The sequence below is a fragment of the Brachyistius frenatus genome, unplaced genomic scaffold (genome assembly GCF_029030835.1).
Source record: "Brachyistius frenatus isolate BFR_SWC_R1_liver_20210118 unplaced genomic scaffold, ASM2903083v1 Contig_57, whole genome shotgun sequence".
Lineage (NCBI taxonomy): Eukaryota > Metazoa > Chordata > Actinopteri > Embiotocidae > Brachyistius > Brachyistius frenatus.
This window is the reverse complement of record NW_027210656.1, coordinates 96,356-111,921: the sequence shown is the minus strand read 5'-3', so window position 1 is coordinate 111,921 and position 15,566 is coordinate 96,356. Positions and strand designations below refer to the sequence as shown.

The 15,566-nt window shown below is 46.3% G+C and overlaps 2 protein-coding genes across 4 annotated transcripts in view; one reads left to right on the top strand and one right to left on the bottom strand.

Annotated features, from left to right (window-relative positions):
- Positions 1–29: 29 nt before the first annotated feature.
- Positions 30–7,156, top strand: cd226 (CD226 molecule). 2 transcript variants are annotated; one of them, XM_069705476.1, is made up of 7 exons: positions 30–760; positions 1,503–1,826; positions 2,046–2,453; positions 2,967–3,072; positions 3,302–3,356; positions 4,077–4,216; positions 6,788–7,156. In XM_069705476.1, exons 1-7 carry the CDS (start codon positions 697–699, stop codon positions 6,957–6,959), a joined length of 1,269 nt encoding a protein of 422 aa, XP_069561577.1. In that variant the 5' UTR covers positions 30–696; the 3' UTR covers positions 6,960–7,156. The 2 variants fall into 2 exon arrangements, with proteins under 2 accessions (XP_069561577.1, XP_069561578.1); XM_069705477.1 differs by having other exon boundaries at positions 2,970–3,072; positions 6,788–7,150.
- A 2,070-nt stretch (positions 7,157–9,226) lies between these two features.
- dok6 (docking protein 6) overlaps positions 9,227–15,566 on the bottom strand; it is a 46,202-nt gene continuing 39,862 nt past the window's right edge. Inside the window, exons 8-9 of one of the 2 annotated variants that reach the window (XM_069705479.1) lie at positions 11,332–11,364; positions 9,227–10,049 (exon numbers count right to left, since the gene is read on the bottom strand). In XM_069705479.1, coding sequence (XP_069561580.1) covers positions 9,895–10,049; positions 11,332–11,364 — 188 coding nt within the window. In that variant the 3' untranslated portion in view covers positions 9,227–9,894. The remainder of the gene's footprint in view (positions 10,050–11,331; positions 11,365–15,566) is intronic. The other variant, XM_069705480.1, reaches the window with a different exon arrangement.

Below are 15,566 nucleotides of genomic sequence, written 5' to 3'. Positions count from 1 at the left end.
GCGGTGACGGTGACGCCAAGCTGCGTTTGCACCATTCTGCCTTTGAGCTCGTTGCTGTAAACCACCAGATCTTTCCGCAGAAAACCTTGTGTTGAGAGGAAGCGCACATCTTCTCACGCACTGAATCCAGCTTCGGTTTAACCCTCGTGTTGTCCTCGGGGCAAAATGACCCGCGGCTGTGTTCAACCAAGTTCGATTTTATTTCTATATTTTTATATTTTTTTGGGGGGGATCATTGGTCGTCATTCTTTAAAGAAACCCTCACAGCCTCCTCGTCACCAATGATCCCCCAAAAAATATGAAAATAAAAGAGAACTTGGTTGAACACAGCTGAGGGTCGTTTTGACCCAAAGACAACAGGAGGGTTAAGATTTGCAGTCTGAAATGTAATACTTCAACAACAACAACAAAAAAGTGCTCAGTTTTCATTTTGTATTAATAAAACTTAATTGTAAAAAAAACAAAAAAAACCACCAATGCTCTATTATTGCACTATTATGTCATAGGCTTGCCGTCCATTCTCAGTCCTTGTTATAAAGTGCCTCTGTGTGGAATTAGCCAACAGTGGGCTACCGTGAAGTGTGGACCAGTAGCTCAAGTGTTTGTCTGTAGCCAGAGAGCTAACAGGAAGTGCAGCTCGGGTGCCTCTCCACTCGTCTCATCAATGCAGCTTTCATTCTCCGTCGGTGGGGCAAGATGGAAGCTGTACAGAAGGACTACTGGTACTTCGTGGTACTCATTTTTCTCCCTTTTCTTAAAGGTATGTAGTTGAAATATATATATATATATATATATTTTTTATTTTTTTTATTCCTTGAATGGTATTGTTTCATATGGCAGCACTTTTACTGACCGGGTTGAAAGCGATGTCCTCTGATGTCTTCCAGTTTATTGTGAAAACGAATTGACCTAAATCTATTTGTGATGTAGTTTTAATAAGTTGATATGTTTATATCTTATAATCGGTAATTCAAAATAAGCATCCTATTTTAGTGAATTGTGAGATGATGGGAAAGCTTGTTTTCCTAAGTTTTGTAAGACATTATTCTAACCCTGCCTCAGTTCTCCCGGGGGCTTCACTAGACTGGAAATCAGCTGTCATTCAGCTCGGATAAAAGCCTTTGAAAACTTTGGATGCTTCCTCACCAACTATTGTCAATTGTGTTCATGCGTACGGGCTGAAATTAGCCTAATTACCGTTACCCCGGGGATGGCCTCAAAGCTGTGAATAGCTGTGTAAGTCTTCAAGTAGGGGAGATTTGGGAGGAAAAAAAAAACATGGTCTTTTATGCCACACTGAGGAGGTATAAAAACAAATGTAAAAAAACCAATCTATCAAAATATAATCAATAGTGTCAAACTCGTGAAATTTAGATTTGCTTTCTTTCTTCCCCACCCCCACCCCCGAGTTTAATCTTAAGAATGAATTTGTAATTCTGTGGAAGTAATGATAGACATTGTGTCGGGGCGAAGGCGTTAACAGACGTAATCCCTCCGTCCAGTTGCAGTCCAGCAGAAAGACGTCGTCACGGTCCGACTGGAGGAGGGGATGATTCTCGGCTGCTCGTGCCCCTGGGACGGCAACCTCAGCATGGTGTCCTGGACTAAAGTACCAGACAAGGATCCGGTGGCAGTTTTCCATCCCGAGTACGGAGTGTTTTTTTCTCGCCGTTACCGAGAGAGAGTGGAGTTTCTGAAGACGACGCCGATGGACGGAAGTATTTCCATGAAGAACGTCACTCATCAGGACATCGGCCTTTACCACTGCTCTGTTCAGACTTTCCCTCAGGGACCCTGGACCAGGAACATTCAGGTGGAGGATTTAGGTAAATACCACGGCGGGAAGAAGCCAGGTGGAAATTCTTGAGTTCTGAAAAAAAAAGAAATGATGGGACGCGCCCCCCCCTCCCCCCCCCCCCCCGGGCCGCTCTGCGACTTAAGAACGAAGTGACGGTGGAAATGAAACTTGGAACAGTTTACTGTTTCTGTCATTTCCACGTGTCGGTTTCTTTCTTTTGACGAGCGCCTCCTCTCTGTTCTTGCAGACGATCCGCCGGAGGACGACGACGACGACGGCGGCGTCGGCGGCGACACGGAGCCCCCGCCGCCCCCGCCGCGGGGGGCCGTGGCCGACACGCGCCTGGTGGCGGAGCAGAACGGCAACCTGACCATCAAATGCAACCGCCGGCACAACGGCACCGTCCACCAGGTCATCTTGGAGCGGATGCTGCACGGCCAGCCCTGGGGCATCATCGGAGTGTGCAAGAAGGTGGAGGGGGGCCTGGTGGGCGAGGACTACAGCGACAGGGGCCGGGTCGGCTGCGACGACGGCGTCGACATCAGCCTGCACCTGACCGGCGTGCTGCGGGAAGACGGCGGCTTCTACCGCTGCACGTTCAGCACGGACGCGGGAACGAAGACCACCACGGTGCAGCTCACCGTCGCCGCTCCAGGTGCGGAAAACGGACGTCGTACGCCGAGACGTACGCCCGCGTGGCGAGCAGTTTCTCGTGTTTGAAATGAGTCGGGGACGCGGAGGTGCTTCGCAGATCGCAGCGGAGCAACGAACGCAGAAAACCGCAACAAAGCGCGTGGCGTCGGGCCTCGTGCTTTCGGCGCCACGACACGGAATCAAATGTGCTGAAAGGGCAAATTCCCGCGACACGGGGTCTCACTGCTGTTGAACACTGAGCTCTGTGTGTGGGTTGGTGTGTGTGTGTGTGTGTGTGTGTGTGTGTGTGTGTGGGTTTGTGTGTGTGATTGTGGGTTTGTGTGGCGGGCGTGTTATTGTCGCGCAGGCTGTTAGTGTGATGTACGTGTCACGAAACAAATATATGTCACCACAAACATAAGTGAAACTGCTTTTATCATCGCAAATGAACGAGAAAGCTCTTGAGTTCAGGCTGGTTTGGTCCTCGTTTTATTTCAGTTGTTTTTTTTTGTTGTTGTTGTTCTCTTTTCCTAAGCAGGTGGATTCAGCCTGTCGTTATACATGATGTACATCTACATCGGGGCCGGAGCTGCTGGATTTATTCTACTCGTCGTCATCCTCGTACTGGCAGTGAGGCGCGGGTAAGGAGACCCCGCCGTGTTTTCAGAGAACTAAAACCTCATTCTGATAAATATCCATTACCGTTGTGCGTTGAATAACGGCTCACTGAACGTGCGCTGGTGCTGTTTCACAAGGAACGTATTGATAAGAAAATGCGATTTGGGCGTTCACTTACATTACATTATGGAGATCCGGTGTGATTTTTTGTTTTTGTTTTTTTTGTTGTCTTTCGCCTGACGATGGCCACAGAAAGAAGAACAGGAGAGAGGAGTACCGAGTGAAGCTGCACCCGTCTCAGGCACAGGTAGATGTCGGGTTATTCATTTTGTCCACTCTCATCTTCACACTCGACGCTTTCAGGACTCTTCCTCACCTTCTCATCGGACGCGCACTTCGTTACAACGCCGTCACGCGCGACGATTAATCTCGCTTGACACGGCCACGTCCCGTCGTCGTCGTCATCAGCTGACCGGATTCTGCTCGCTGACTTTAACCGATGCTGCCTTAACATAACCGGCAGGGTGGCGGTGGTTGGACGATGGAGAAGAGCAGCTCGTGAAAATGTTATTATTACTGTGTTATATCTTATCTTTTTTATTTTTTTATTTTTTATATATATATATTCTAGCTTCATTGCTGGTTATAGACACAGTGTCACGGTGTTTTCTTAGATGGGGACACGTCTTTCCTGATAATGTAATTATAATATTGAGAAGAAAAAAAAAAAAGGATATTCCTAATTCCCTACAAACAGTTTGATTATTAAATACAAATAAAATACATAAAATGATTTAATTACAGCACATTTTGCAAATAGTTTCTAAATTCACATTACTTACTGCACCTTTTCTGATTCAGGATGAGTTATGTGTCGTAATCGCGTGATTTTTAGTTCATTAAAAAGCATATTTCAGACCCGGCCGGATGGGTATTTTATCGCATTTTGCCGAGCGGCTTCACGCCATCATCGCATGTCTTTGCCTAACAGCCCGAAGACTACTAACACTTCCTTCATCCCTCACAGCTCAACTACTACGAGAACGTCTCCGTGTGGCGTCCCAGGATCGCAAAGAAGTCCAGGCAGACGAGAACTTGCCCGATCTATGCCAACCTGCGCACCGATCACTCAAAGCCCAACGTCAGCCTCGTGATAAATGAACCCACGTAAATATGATGCACTGCATAATGCGAGTGCTTTTTAAAAAAAATAATTTATATATATATATATATATATATATGTGTGTACAGTGGGTACGGAAAGTATTCAGACCCCTTTAAATTTTTCACTCTTTGTTTCATTGCAGCCATTTGCTAAAATCAAAAAAGTTCATTTTATTTCTCATTAATGTACACTCAGCACCCCATCTTGACAGAAAAAAACAGAAATGTAGAAATTTGTGCAAATTTATTCAAAAAGAAAACCTGAAATATCACATGGTCATAAGTATTCAGACCCTTTGCTCAGTATTGAGTAGAAGCACCCTTTTGAGCTAGTACAGCCATGAGTCTTCTTGGGAATGATGCAACAAGCTTTTCACACCTGGATTTGGGGATCCTCTGCCATTCTTCCTTGCAGATCCTCTCCAGTTCCGTCAGGTTGGATGGTGAACGTTGGTGGACAGACATTTTCAGGTCTCTCCAGAGATGCTCAATTGGGTTTAGGTCAGGGCTCTGGCTGGGCCGGTCAAGAATGGTCACAGAGTTGTTCCGAAGCTGCACCCTTTGTTATTTTAGCTGTGTGCTTCGGGTCATTGTCTTGTTGGAAGGTGAACCTTCGGCCCAGTCTGAGGTCCAGAGCACTCTGGAAGAGGTTTTCTTCCAGGATATCTCTGTACTTGGCCGCATTCATCTTTCCTTCAATTGCAACCAGTCGTCCTGTCCCTGCAGCTGAAAAACACCCCCATAGCATGATGCTGCCACCACCATGTTTCACTGTTGGGATTGTATTGGGCAGGTGATGAGCAGTGCCTGGTTTTCTCCACATACCGCTTAGAATTAACACCAAAAAGTTCAATCTTGGTCTCATCAGACCAGAGAATCTTATTTCTCATAGTCTGGGAGTCCTTCATGTGTTTTTTGGCAAACTCTATGCAGGCTTTCATATGTCTTGCACTGAGGAGAGGCTTCCGTCGGGCCACTCTGCCATAAAGCCCCGACTGGTGGAGGGCTGCAGTGATAGTTGACTTTGTGGAACTTTCTCCCATCTCCCTACTGCATCTCTGGAGCTCAGCCACAGTGATCTTTGGGTTCTTCTTTACCTCTCTCACCAAGGCTCTTCTCCCACGATTGCTCAGTTTGGCTGGACGGCCAGGTCTAGGAAGAGTTCTGGTCGTCCCAAACTTCTCCCATTTAAGGATTATGGAGGCCACTGTGCTCTTAGGAACCTTGAGTGCTGCAGAAATTATTTTGTAACCTTGGCCAGATCTGTGCCTTGCCACAATTCTGTCTCTGAGCTCCTTGGACAGTTCCTTCGACCTCATGATTCTCATTTGCTCTGACATGCACTGTGAGCTGTAAGGTCTTATATAGACAGGTGTGTGCCTTTCCTAATCAAGTCCAATCAGTTTAATTCAACACAGCTGGACTCCAATGAAGGAGTAGAACCATCTCAAGGAGGATCAGAAGAAATGGACAGCATGTGAGTTAAATATGAGTGTCACAGCAAAGGGTCTGAATACTTATGACCATGTCATATTTGTTTTTCTTTTTGAATAAATTTCCACAAATTTCTACATTTCTGTTTTTTTTCTGTCAAGACGGGGTGCTGAGTGTACATTAATGAGAAATAAAATGAACTCTTTTGATTTTAGCAAATGGCTGCAATGAAACAAAGAGTGAAACACGTAAAGGGGTCTGAATACTTCCCGTACCCACCGTACGTCTGTCACAGCTGTCGCCGGGCCCTCAAAGCCTTCCGCAAAGCGAAGCGCGCCCGAGCAGAAATGGGCACACGGCGACGAGCGCGGATTTACAACGAACTCGTCGGGAACTCGTTTTAATCAGACGCGGCGGTTCTCTCTGGACCGCGGGTTCACGTCCCCCGCCGCCGTTTTCGTCAACAAGCCGAGGCTCTCTTCTTCAGAGTCGGGACGGCTCGACGGGGGGGGGGGTGTTTCGTTTGCCGCGGCCTCGCCCCTCCCGCCAATCAAACGTCGTACGCGCTGCATAATAATTTACCGTCGAGGAAATATTTGTTTTGGGCGAAGCAAATATTTGACGGGATAAACACCCGCCGCGCAGGAGAGCGGACAAAAAGCCCGCAGAATCGTCCCGTTGGCTTCTCTAACCCCCCCCGAGTAAAACCACTGACAATAGCCTGTGGAACTGCCCTATTTTTTTTTACTTTCATTCCTCCTGGTTTCCATTCAGAGCCTGACTAATCATCTAACGGGGAAGAAAAGCAGTCGCTCGCTTGAGACCGTCGCTCTCCCTCGACTTGAATTAGCTCGTCCCGCGCCGCGGCCGAGAGCCCATTGTACTTTTGTCTGCTGTTCATCGAGGAGTGTTTGTGTTCCATTTCATAAAACCTTTTGTTAAAAAAAACAAACAAAAAAAAGTCCTTTTCTGTGAACGAGCTGGTCAAAAACTTTTACCAAATTGTGTCCATTATTTATTTTTTTCCCGCATTTTTCCGAGCCTCCTTTTTTTTTTTTTTTTTTCCGGGAACCTTTCCCAGGTTGACGGCGCTCCCTGTCGCCGTGCCGTTTGTGTAATCTACCTCATTTGTCTCCATAGAAACGGTGGCGGAGGCGGTGACGGACCGCGAAGCCCGGTCCGCTCGGAAACGAGGACGGGAGGGAGAAACGCGCGGGACGTGAAGGGACGGTCGTTTTGGGCGTCCAAAAAAAGGTTCGGCCTCCGTTCTCTCATCTCGCTCGGGCCCGACGCGACGGCGGAGGACGTTTGACCGCGAGGACGCTCGCGGTGCCGCGTGTGACCGAGAAAATACTGAAACCCGTGTGTGTGTGTGTGTGTGTGTGTGTGTGTGTGTGTGTGTGTGTGTGTGTGTGTGTGTGTGTGTGTGAAAGGTAAATGACCCAATGTGACAGAAAATAAAAGCCAATGCCACACGCAGCCTCCACCTCCTTGAATTTCCTGTCGCGTGCCAAGTGGGGAGACCCGCTGCGGAAACCGCGTCGTTCCGCGGCGAAGCGGAAGTAAGCGCGACGCCGAGACCTCCCCTCACCTCCTCCCCTCCTCCTCCCTCCCCTCCCCTCCTCCTCCTCCTCCCTTGATACCGGCTCCAAAAAAAAATCCCCGTCCACAAAAAAAAAAAAGGCTCAACTTCTCCCTTTTGAATACAAAGTCGATCTTTTTGTTCTTTTTCTTTTCAATAAATCCTGATGGTCTCAGTCCTTTAGAATCGGGTCCTCTTAACAGGCGGGACTTCTAAGTCTCACATTTGCCCGTCTTTTGGAGAATCCTATTTAACGAACGAACAGGTTTTTTTTAATTTTTTATTATTATTATTATTATTATTTTTTTTTTAATACAATACCAATACAATGCAACTGAAGCAAGGGTCGCTGTTTCCAGTGAACTCGCGAGTTCTCTTGTGCGTCTCTGTTTGGCGTGGAGAAGGGGAAGCGTGTCACGGAGCGTGAAAGGCGACCAACGCACGCTTCTTCTAAAGGAGCCATGTTTGTAAAACTCCTCGGAGCCGTGAAAAGTGGACTTTTATTTTTTGGGGCGAGTCCAGCTTCATAAAGTACCGGTCTTCTGACGCAACTCTCAACGAGAACCCCCCCCGACCCGAAACGCGCCCGCCGACGTCAAGAAAAACGCCGAGGCGTGATAGAACATTCAATTTATTAACCTTTTTTTTGTTGTTGTTGTTTGTTTGTTTTTTTGTTTTTTTTGTTTTTTTTAAATCATCAAAAAACACGACATATGTACACTCAGTGAAAACTGCAGTCCTCCACTCGTGTATTCAAAGTGCTGTTTGACGCGTGAACCTACGACGATACGAAACACGGCGGACGCAAACGCGCGGCGACGGGAAATCTTGGCGGCACGCTGCGGGCGGAGCGCGCGGGCGGCTGCCGCGGACACCGCAAAAAGGACCGACGCAACCGGCGGCGGAACTTACCGCAACGCACGTTCTCCGGCCGAGAACCGCGAGGGAACCGGGGGCGCCGGGGGGCGGGGGGCGAGAGGACGCGAGACTCTCCTCTCTCTCCGCGCGGACCGTTTCCAAGGGACGGACCGGGACCGTTCCGTCGGCGACGGGTGAAACCAGAAAGCCCCCGAAGGTCGCTGCTTTTGGTTCGATCCGGAACCGACCGCGGTCCGTCAGAAGGCACTTCTTGCTCGTTGCTCGGGGATACGGAAAGGCGTCCGTGAGCATCATTTCTGGGTCTGCTGCTGCTCGCTGCTCGTTCGGTGACCGCGACGTCGCTGCCTTCCAGCCGGTGCTCGTCGGTGGTGAGCGGGAAAGAAAACCGGAGGGCATCTTGACGCTCTTTTAAAAAAATAAATAAATAAATAAAGTCGTTATTGTAGTTTTGTCGGGAAGTTGCTCGATTTTTAATGTCGTTTTATTATTTTCAACATTTTGTAAAATATATATTTATTTATTTTTTTTGGGGGGGGGGGGTGGAGGGGGGGGGGGTTCCTGACAAGATTCAAGACTCCTAATTTAACTCCAATCAAGAATCGAGCAAATAAGCATATTTCCCAAAAATATCAAACTTGACCTTTTCTGAGTTCTTTGTCAAATGTACTGAGCGCATTTTTTTTTTTTTCTCAAATGAAATATGGGATTCCATTTTTTTTTTTTTAATTGAATTTGAAAACTTTCTCCACGATGTTTTATCATCAGTGCCCATCTTGAACCGTAATGCCAAATTTATCTCTGCTTTGCATAACTCCCCCCCCCCCCCACCACCACCACCACCACCCACCACCATCAGGTCACCCTCTCTCCACCTCCTGCTAATGAACAGAGTTATCGGTTCCTCCCTGTGTCTGGAGGCCGGAGCAGAGCAAGGAAGCTATTAAAAAAAAAAAATCAAATCGCTCTAGTGAAAGGTAAGGTTGGCAGTTTAAAGCCGAGGCTGCGAGAAGGTTGCGTTTCATCATTTCTGACGCGACAGTCCGCTCCCGTATCCTTGAAGCACATTTCCGAATGACTTTTTTCTTTTCTTTTCTTTTTCTTTTTCTCTCCTCCCTCCACCCCACCCCCCTTTTCGCCGGTTGTAACCGATCAAGGGCTTCGGCTGATTCATCACCGCCGTCAAGCGTCGAGCTGTTCTTGTGTGAGGCGTTGATCAATTTCACTTTCTTGAGAGGAAGCAAAGTAAGTGTGGGAGGATTACGTGTCAAAACCGCTGGAAGTTGTTCTTGAATTGGCTGCTGAGGCTGCACATTGTTGGAACGAGCCTGATGCGATTTCATCAATTTTCGGTGAAGGAAAGCCTTCTTTTTTTCTTTTTTTTTTTTTAAAACATTGTTTTACAGTGGACCTCGGTGGTTTAGTACCTTACACTTCCTGTAAGGTGTAGTGCAGTAATAGCTTTAAAAAAAAAAAAAAAAGAAGGTAATCATGCTGGCTTTAACAGGATAATAACAACATAAAGGACTTTCCTACTACACTAAAAAAAAAAAAAAAAAAAAAAAGTTTGGTGCAATCTTTGAAGCTACCTCTGCTGTCACACAACACACAAGAACTGATACGATCCTCCTCGAGATCCTTTTCATGTTCCACTCGCTCTACAGTTGACACTATTTGTTTGTAAGTATCACCGGGAAATGATATGTTACACATGTCACTATACATATTTCTACATCCTCTCTACGGCGGGTGGGGAAAAGTGTCCGGTGTCGGTAGAGCAAATTCCCTGTCATTGAAGGGCTCTCTGGCTGCAACTCGATTCACAGCCACTAGAGGGCGACGGCGCCTCTTCGTGGTGCCGGCTCTCCTCCTGCTCGCGCTGGTCGGACAGAAAGCTGGGGAACGTCTGCGCTCGAGGGATAAAGGTCATCGTCAGGCCGGGTCCTGTGCCGGGGAAAAAAAAGGTGGAAAATAGTCGGTGGAGAATTTTTTTTTTTTTTACAGGAATAAAATAAGGCGCGTTTTATTTAACTGAAACAATGCAACATTGTTTCTTACACTATACTTGTGATACAACTGTTGCTAAGTTACCGCGCACAGTAATAACCCCAGCATTCTTCACTTCGGGTAAAACAATCTTTTAAAAGCAACATTTCATCTGAGAAAAACAACTTTATTTCACAGGCTCGTCTTCTTCTTCTTCTTCTTCTTCCGTCTCTCCTTCCTGCTCTCCACCTTCATTTAAATTAATTGGACCAATTTGCTCTGCAGTTCATGTTGGTTAAGTGCACTGAAGAGGGAGTAATGGATACTTGTGGGTGGGGGGCTGTTCTTGTGCAACTGTGAGACCATTAATAATACATTAGAATGCTGTTTGGAAATGTGCACGCAGAGGTAGGTTGAGGATAAAGTGGCTGGCAGCCTGCTGATCATGCACCAAACAAGGAGGAAGTGGCCAGTGATCAATATTTCAGGAGGTGCAAAACCCAAACAGCACTGCAGTCAACTCTAACCTACGGCGCATACGGGACGCAGCGGGGCCAGGAGGCGCACGTCGATAGATTCCAGACGTTTTGGATCAATTCACCTGCAGAGGTTAATTGAAATTTGATTAAGAAATTAAAATTGGATTGTTTCTTCCAGGGCCATACGGATGAAATTGACAAAGAGATCTTTTTTTTTTTTTTTTTTTGCTACTGTTGTTTGTGCTGAAATGCTTATTAGCAAATAGGATTTTAAGCAGTGCAAATCATTCATAATATAGTCGATGTGTGTGTGTGTGTGTGTGTGTGTGTGTGTGTGTGTGTGTGTGTGTGTGGGGCCAGCAGCGCGAGTCAATGTGCCACCAAAGGGAACAGGGCTCAGGGCTCAGACCGCGAGAGACACTGCAAGCTCACCACGACGTGGAATATAAAACATGACCCAGTCAGCCTGGCAATCAATGTCAAGTGGCTGCGTGAGAGCGTGTCAGAGCCGCAGAGAGAGAAGTCTGGTTAAAGAACAAAAAAAAAAAAACCTAAAAAAAGAAATGTGTGAAGAGACACGGTGCACAAGTAAAGGAAGACACCGAGAAGGGAAAAAAAAAACACAGTAAAAGCTTTTTTTTTTTTCCTGTGTGAAGCAGCTTTCAGGGAGAAACACAGAGGGACCGGTGTGAGGATGAGGATGAGGTTGAGGATGAGGCCAAAATAACGTCAGCCAGAACAGGTGAGTCATACATACACACCTCTGCCTGCTAGTCTTTCCCCTCCACCACTCCTTGAAATAAAGAAAAATACGATAAGGCGCTAGCTTCCACGTTTTAAAAATGCTTCTCAGTCCAAGAATAAAAATTGTGCAGGTGAAAAAAAAAAAAGAAGAGGGACACTTTCTCTTCTCTCCGCGTTGTACTTAATTGATTGCTGAAACGACTGGTGCGCAACCAGGCATATCCTTTTCACATCTTTGCCAAGACAATCCCTCTCCTCAACCAAGGCCAATTTAGGCTGGGAAAAAAAAAAAAAAAAAAAAAAAAAAAAAAGGAGGCAGGGAGCCCAGTGCAGACAGAGGGAGGGCGAAGCAGATCTCATCATCTCCTCAGTCATAAACAGTGGCGTTTGTTTTGTGGTGCCAGGGCCCTGACGAGAGCCACGCTTTCAGACAGGAAACACAAATGCAGACCAACTTTTCCCCAAAAATAATAATAATAAAAAATAATATAAAAAAACAGAGAGAGGCAGAGAGAGAGAGAGAGAGAGAGAGAGAGAGAGAGATGATGGTGTCAGCATTCCTCTTTCTCTCCGATCCCTACGAGAAGCAGACAGTGATTTGTCAGTGCCTTTTCATTACCAGGGAAGGTCATGTCATCCTATCTGGCCCGGGGTGGCAGCTGCTGGGCCGGAGCAGACAGGACAGGCAGGGAGGGCAATCACACACCCTGACAGAGGGAGAATAGCGGACCCGGGTACACAAGCGGCTATTCATGCACGCATGTTGACACACACGTGCACGCACGCACACACACACACACACACACACACACACACACACACACACACACACACACACACACACACACACACACACACACACACACACACACACCTGTCTGCACCTTCCTTCTTCAAAGTGCACCAACGCAGATGGCATCCCAGTAACAGCTGTAACCAGAGAAATGGAGGCTGAATGTGCCTCAAACTCCAGATTATGCGAGACTGCTGACATGCATGTCTGTGTCGTGAAGAAGACATCGGAGCAACAATGCGCTGCAGGTAAAAAAAAGAAAACATCAATCTAATGCACCTTAAACGTTGGGTCAGTTCATTTAAATTTGGATTCAGCTGCAGTGCGCTGATGACTGAGATTAGAAACTTTCCAGGCATCCACCAGGAAGAGCCTGAAACAGTTGAACTGAGTTTTACCTGCATGAATATTTCATGGGGTTCAGTTTTTTTTTTTTTTTTGCATCTACAGCTACAATATTCCATGTTGCCTGTTGCAGATAAGGCAGCGTTATCATCCTGCTCCTCTGTCATCTTGCCCCGGCACCTTTGATACTTGCTACCTCTCGGTAAGATCCGCTCGCATCACTCCCGGCCGATCAAACTATGAACAGAGCTCCATTTAAAAAAAAAAAAAAAAGTATTATAATGGCTATTTCTAAGGCACTTAACTGTGGAGCACAATAAAACACAGAGTGCTTGGGAGAGGAAGAGAGAGTGCATGTGAAACGGACCAAAAAAAAAAACAAAAAAAAACACAAAAATGGGTACACGAAAATATGCAAGTCCCTTCTCCATTCCAATATTAAAGTTGGTAATTGAACCCTTTCCGACAGGCGCGGCGCCTTGCTTTCAACTCGAAAACTTTAAAGTGCACTTATTTCAATGCATCAGCAAACTCAAGAGAACACAGCAGTTTCACTGAAATGCAAAAGAGTGAATAACATTAGGAGAGGAGATGTGGAAGACAGCAGAAAGTAGATGCATTGTCTTAGTATATACTGTGGTCTCTGGAGATTAAACCATATAGCTTAGGCTTTATCAAAAAGCTCAATTCTTTGGGGGCTGAATTTTAGGCCACATCTAAATATATATATATATATATATATATTTATTTATTTTTATTTTTTTAAATGAAACACATTTAACAATTATTATTTTCAATTATAGCAAACGAGGCTTCAGGGAGGTATTTTTGAGGCATTTCCAGGTAAACAAAAAGCAGATGTGCAACATATTCAAATGAAAGAGTTGCACTCCTCCACTGCCAGGTCCCCTGTCAACTGAGGAAAAGAAATAAATAAATAGGTGACTAAACCTCAACGGGCTAAAGAGACTATGTTCCTTAATTATTCCCCCGCACCCGAAGGGTATTTGAAAGCAACCCGAGCATGACTCAGCAAATTGACTGTGCTGATTGGATATTCATCATGTACACAGTGATACAGCCAGCGAGCAAACACAGCCAGCCATCACAGTCCAAAAACCTGATTTCTTGCCTCTATTCAGATCCAAATTGTTATTTTGGGAACTAATGGTAGGTACAATTATTACTAAAAAAACAAACAAACAAACATAACCTGCATTTATGTCAACTGACTGTGTCAATATGTATGTACATGTATTTTAAGTGTATTTTGTCATTTTCCCAGTGTTAATCACAAATGTTAAATGCAAATGGTTGCAAAATAGCTCGTCAAATATGACAAAATTGAAGTAATGACTTGATTAAAAACAATTCAAATGTATTTACATATTGAGTCTACCACCTAACACCTTCCCACGTGTCAAAAACCTGTTAGAAATCAATCAGAGTGGTGAGTCAGCTCATTGATAAATGGTTTCAAACAGATTACAAAGTATTTGGAAAAACAGCTGAAACGTGACCAAACATTGACAGCTGTAGGAGAAAAATAGGTAATATCCGATGTCATATATGCATAACATATTCCGATACAAATCTTTAGAGGGTGAGAGTGTAGCCCGGGTTGATTTCTATCGAGCAGCAACTTGCAGATATTCCCTAAATGTCTCGCGTTGTAGTTATTTCTCGATACTGTAGTTTACCAACGTTCCCTAAACGCCTCACATGCTGTCAGCAGATGCCATCAAGCCAGCTGCGCACAAAGAAGCCCTCCAGTGGACGTTCGTTCCAGCCGGCATGAGGGAAAAAGCTCGGGTGCGCTAACGAGGGCCGCGGCCCACTTAAGTGAGGTCCACTGTCGCGGTTTACCGGGGAAAGACTAGACAGCGTCAAAGTATTGAAGTTTAGTACCCAGCCCAAATGCCACCGGCGAGGACCTCCCTGTGTGCGCGCATGACACGTCAAATGCCGCGTTCGAATGGAACTCGTGAGCTCCTGGTTACAACAGAGGACCGCTCGGTTTTCAACAGGTTCAAGTCGTAAAAACGCCAGCGCCCGGCAGCAGCAATGTAGACGGCACCCAGAAGCCGCAGAGGGGAACAATTTAGCAAGCTAACAGAATGGGCAATTTAATGCAAGAAAGGGAAAATGAATTTCCACGGTAAACGTCAGAAAACGCGTCATAACTCGTGAACTTTGGGCTAATCGAAAAGGTAGAGTTACGACTTCGTGAATACCGCATTGGAGGGGAGGGGGAGGAAGGGGGTGGGGGGTGTTAATCTGGACTCTTCCAGTTCCGGTAAATAAATAGGACTCCCTTTGAACGCAGCATACGACTTTTTTTTTCTTCCAGAAAGGTGGAGACCTCCTGCCGACGAGGAATCGACGTCTCTGCGCTCGTCTCGGAACGGCACGCGGTCACGCGAAGAGGCATCACCGGCCGCCCGCGCGCCTTTCACAGGCCGAAGCCACCGCGTGTCACAACAGGACGTTAACTCCCATCACTCCCCAGAATCACCTTGTCGTCCCCGCTTGTGCGACGAGACCTTCTTCAACCGCCGTCCTCGGACACACCGATGCATTCAATTTATTCATGGGAAAGGAGGGGAGGATAATGGCAGCGCTGAATGTGTACGAGCAGCAGAAGGTTGAGGGTTGTTCCCGAACCGGACGGACGCACGGCGGGAGTGTGGGAGGACCAGTGGCGACGCCAGGTTGATGGATGAGGGGGAAGCTCCTCTGCTCACCGGAGTTTGGAGAGGAAGAGTTTGAAAAGGAGACTTTGCAGAGACTGAGCTTATAAATAATGACCCCGAGGTGGAGCCTTCTCCGTTTAGTGTATATGTGGAATAACATGTTGACGTTGGGAAAGGAGGTTCTCCTGTTTTTTTTGCTTTTAAGCTTATCGGGCCACAATTAAATGATAATGAAAAAAGAAAAAGAAGAAAAAAAAAAACACAGCCGTAGCTTCTTTAAAGAAAATGATGACGTCAGAGGGACTTTCATCTTTGCCTGGCTTTCTGTTTTGCTCTATCAGTGAAAGCCAAAAGGCCCATAATCCTCAGATAAGTCTACTAATCAACTAATACCATGGACAGAGCATAATCGCATCAGCTC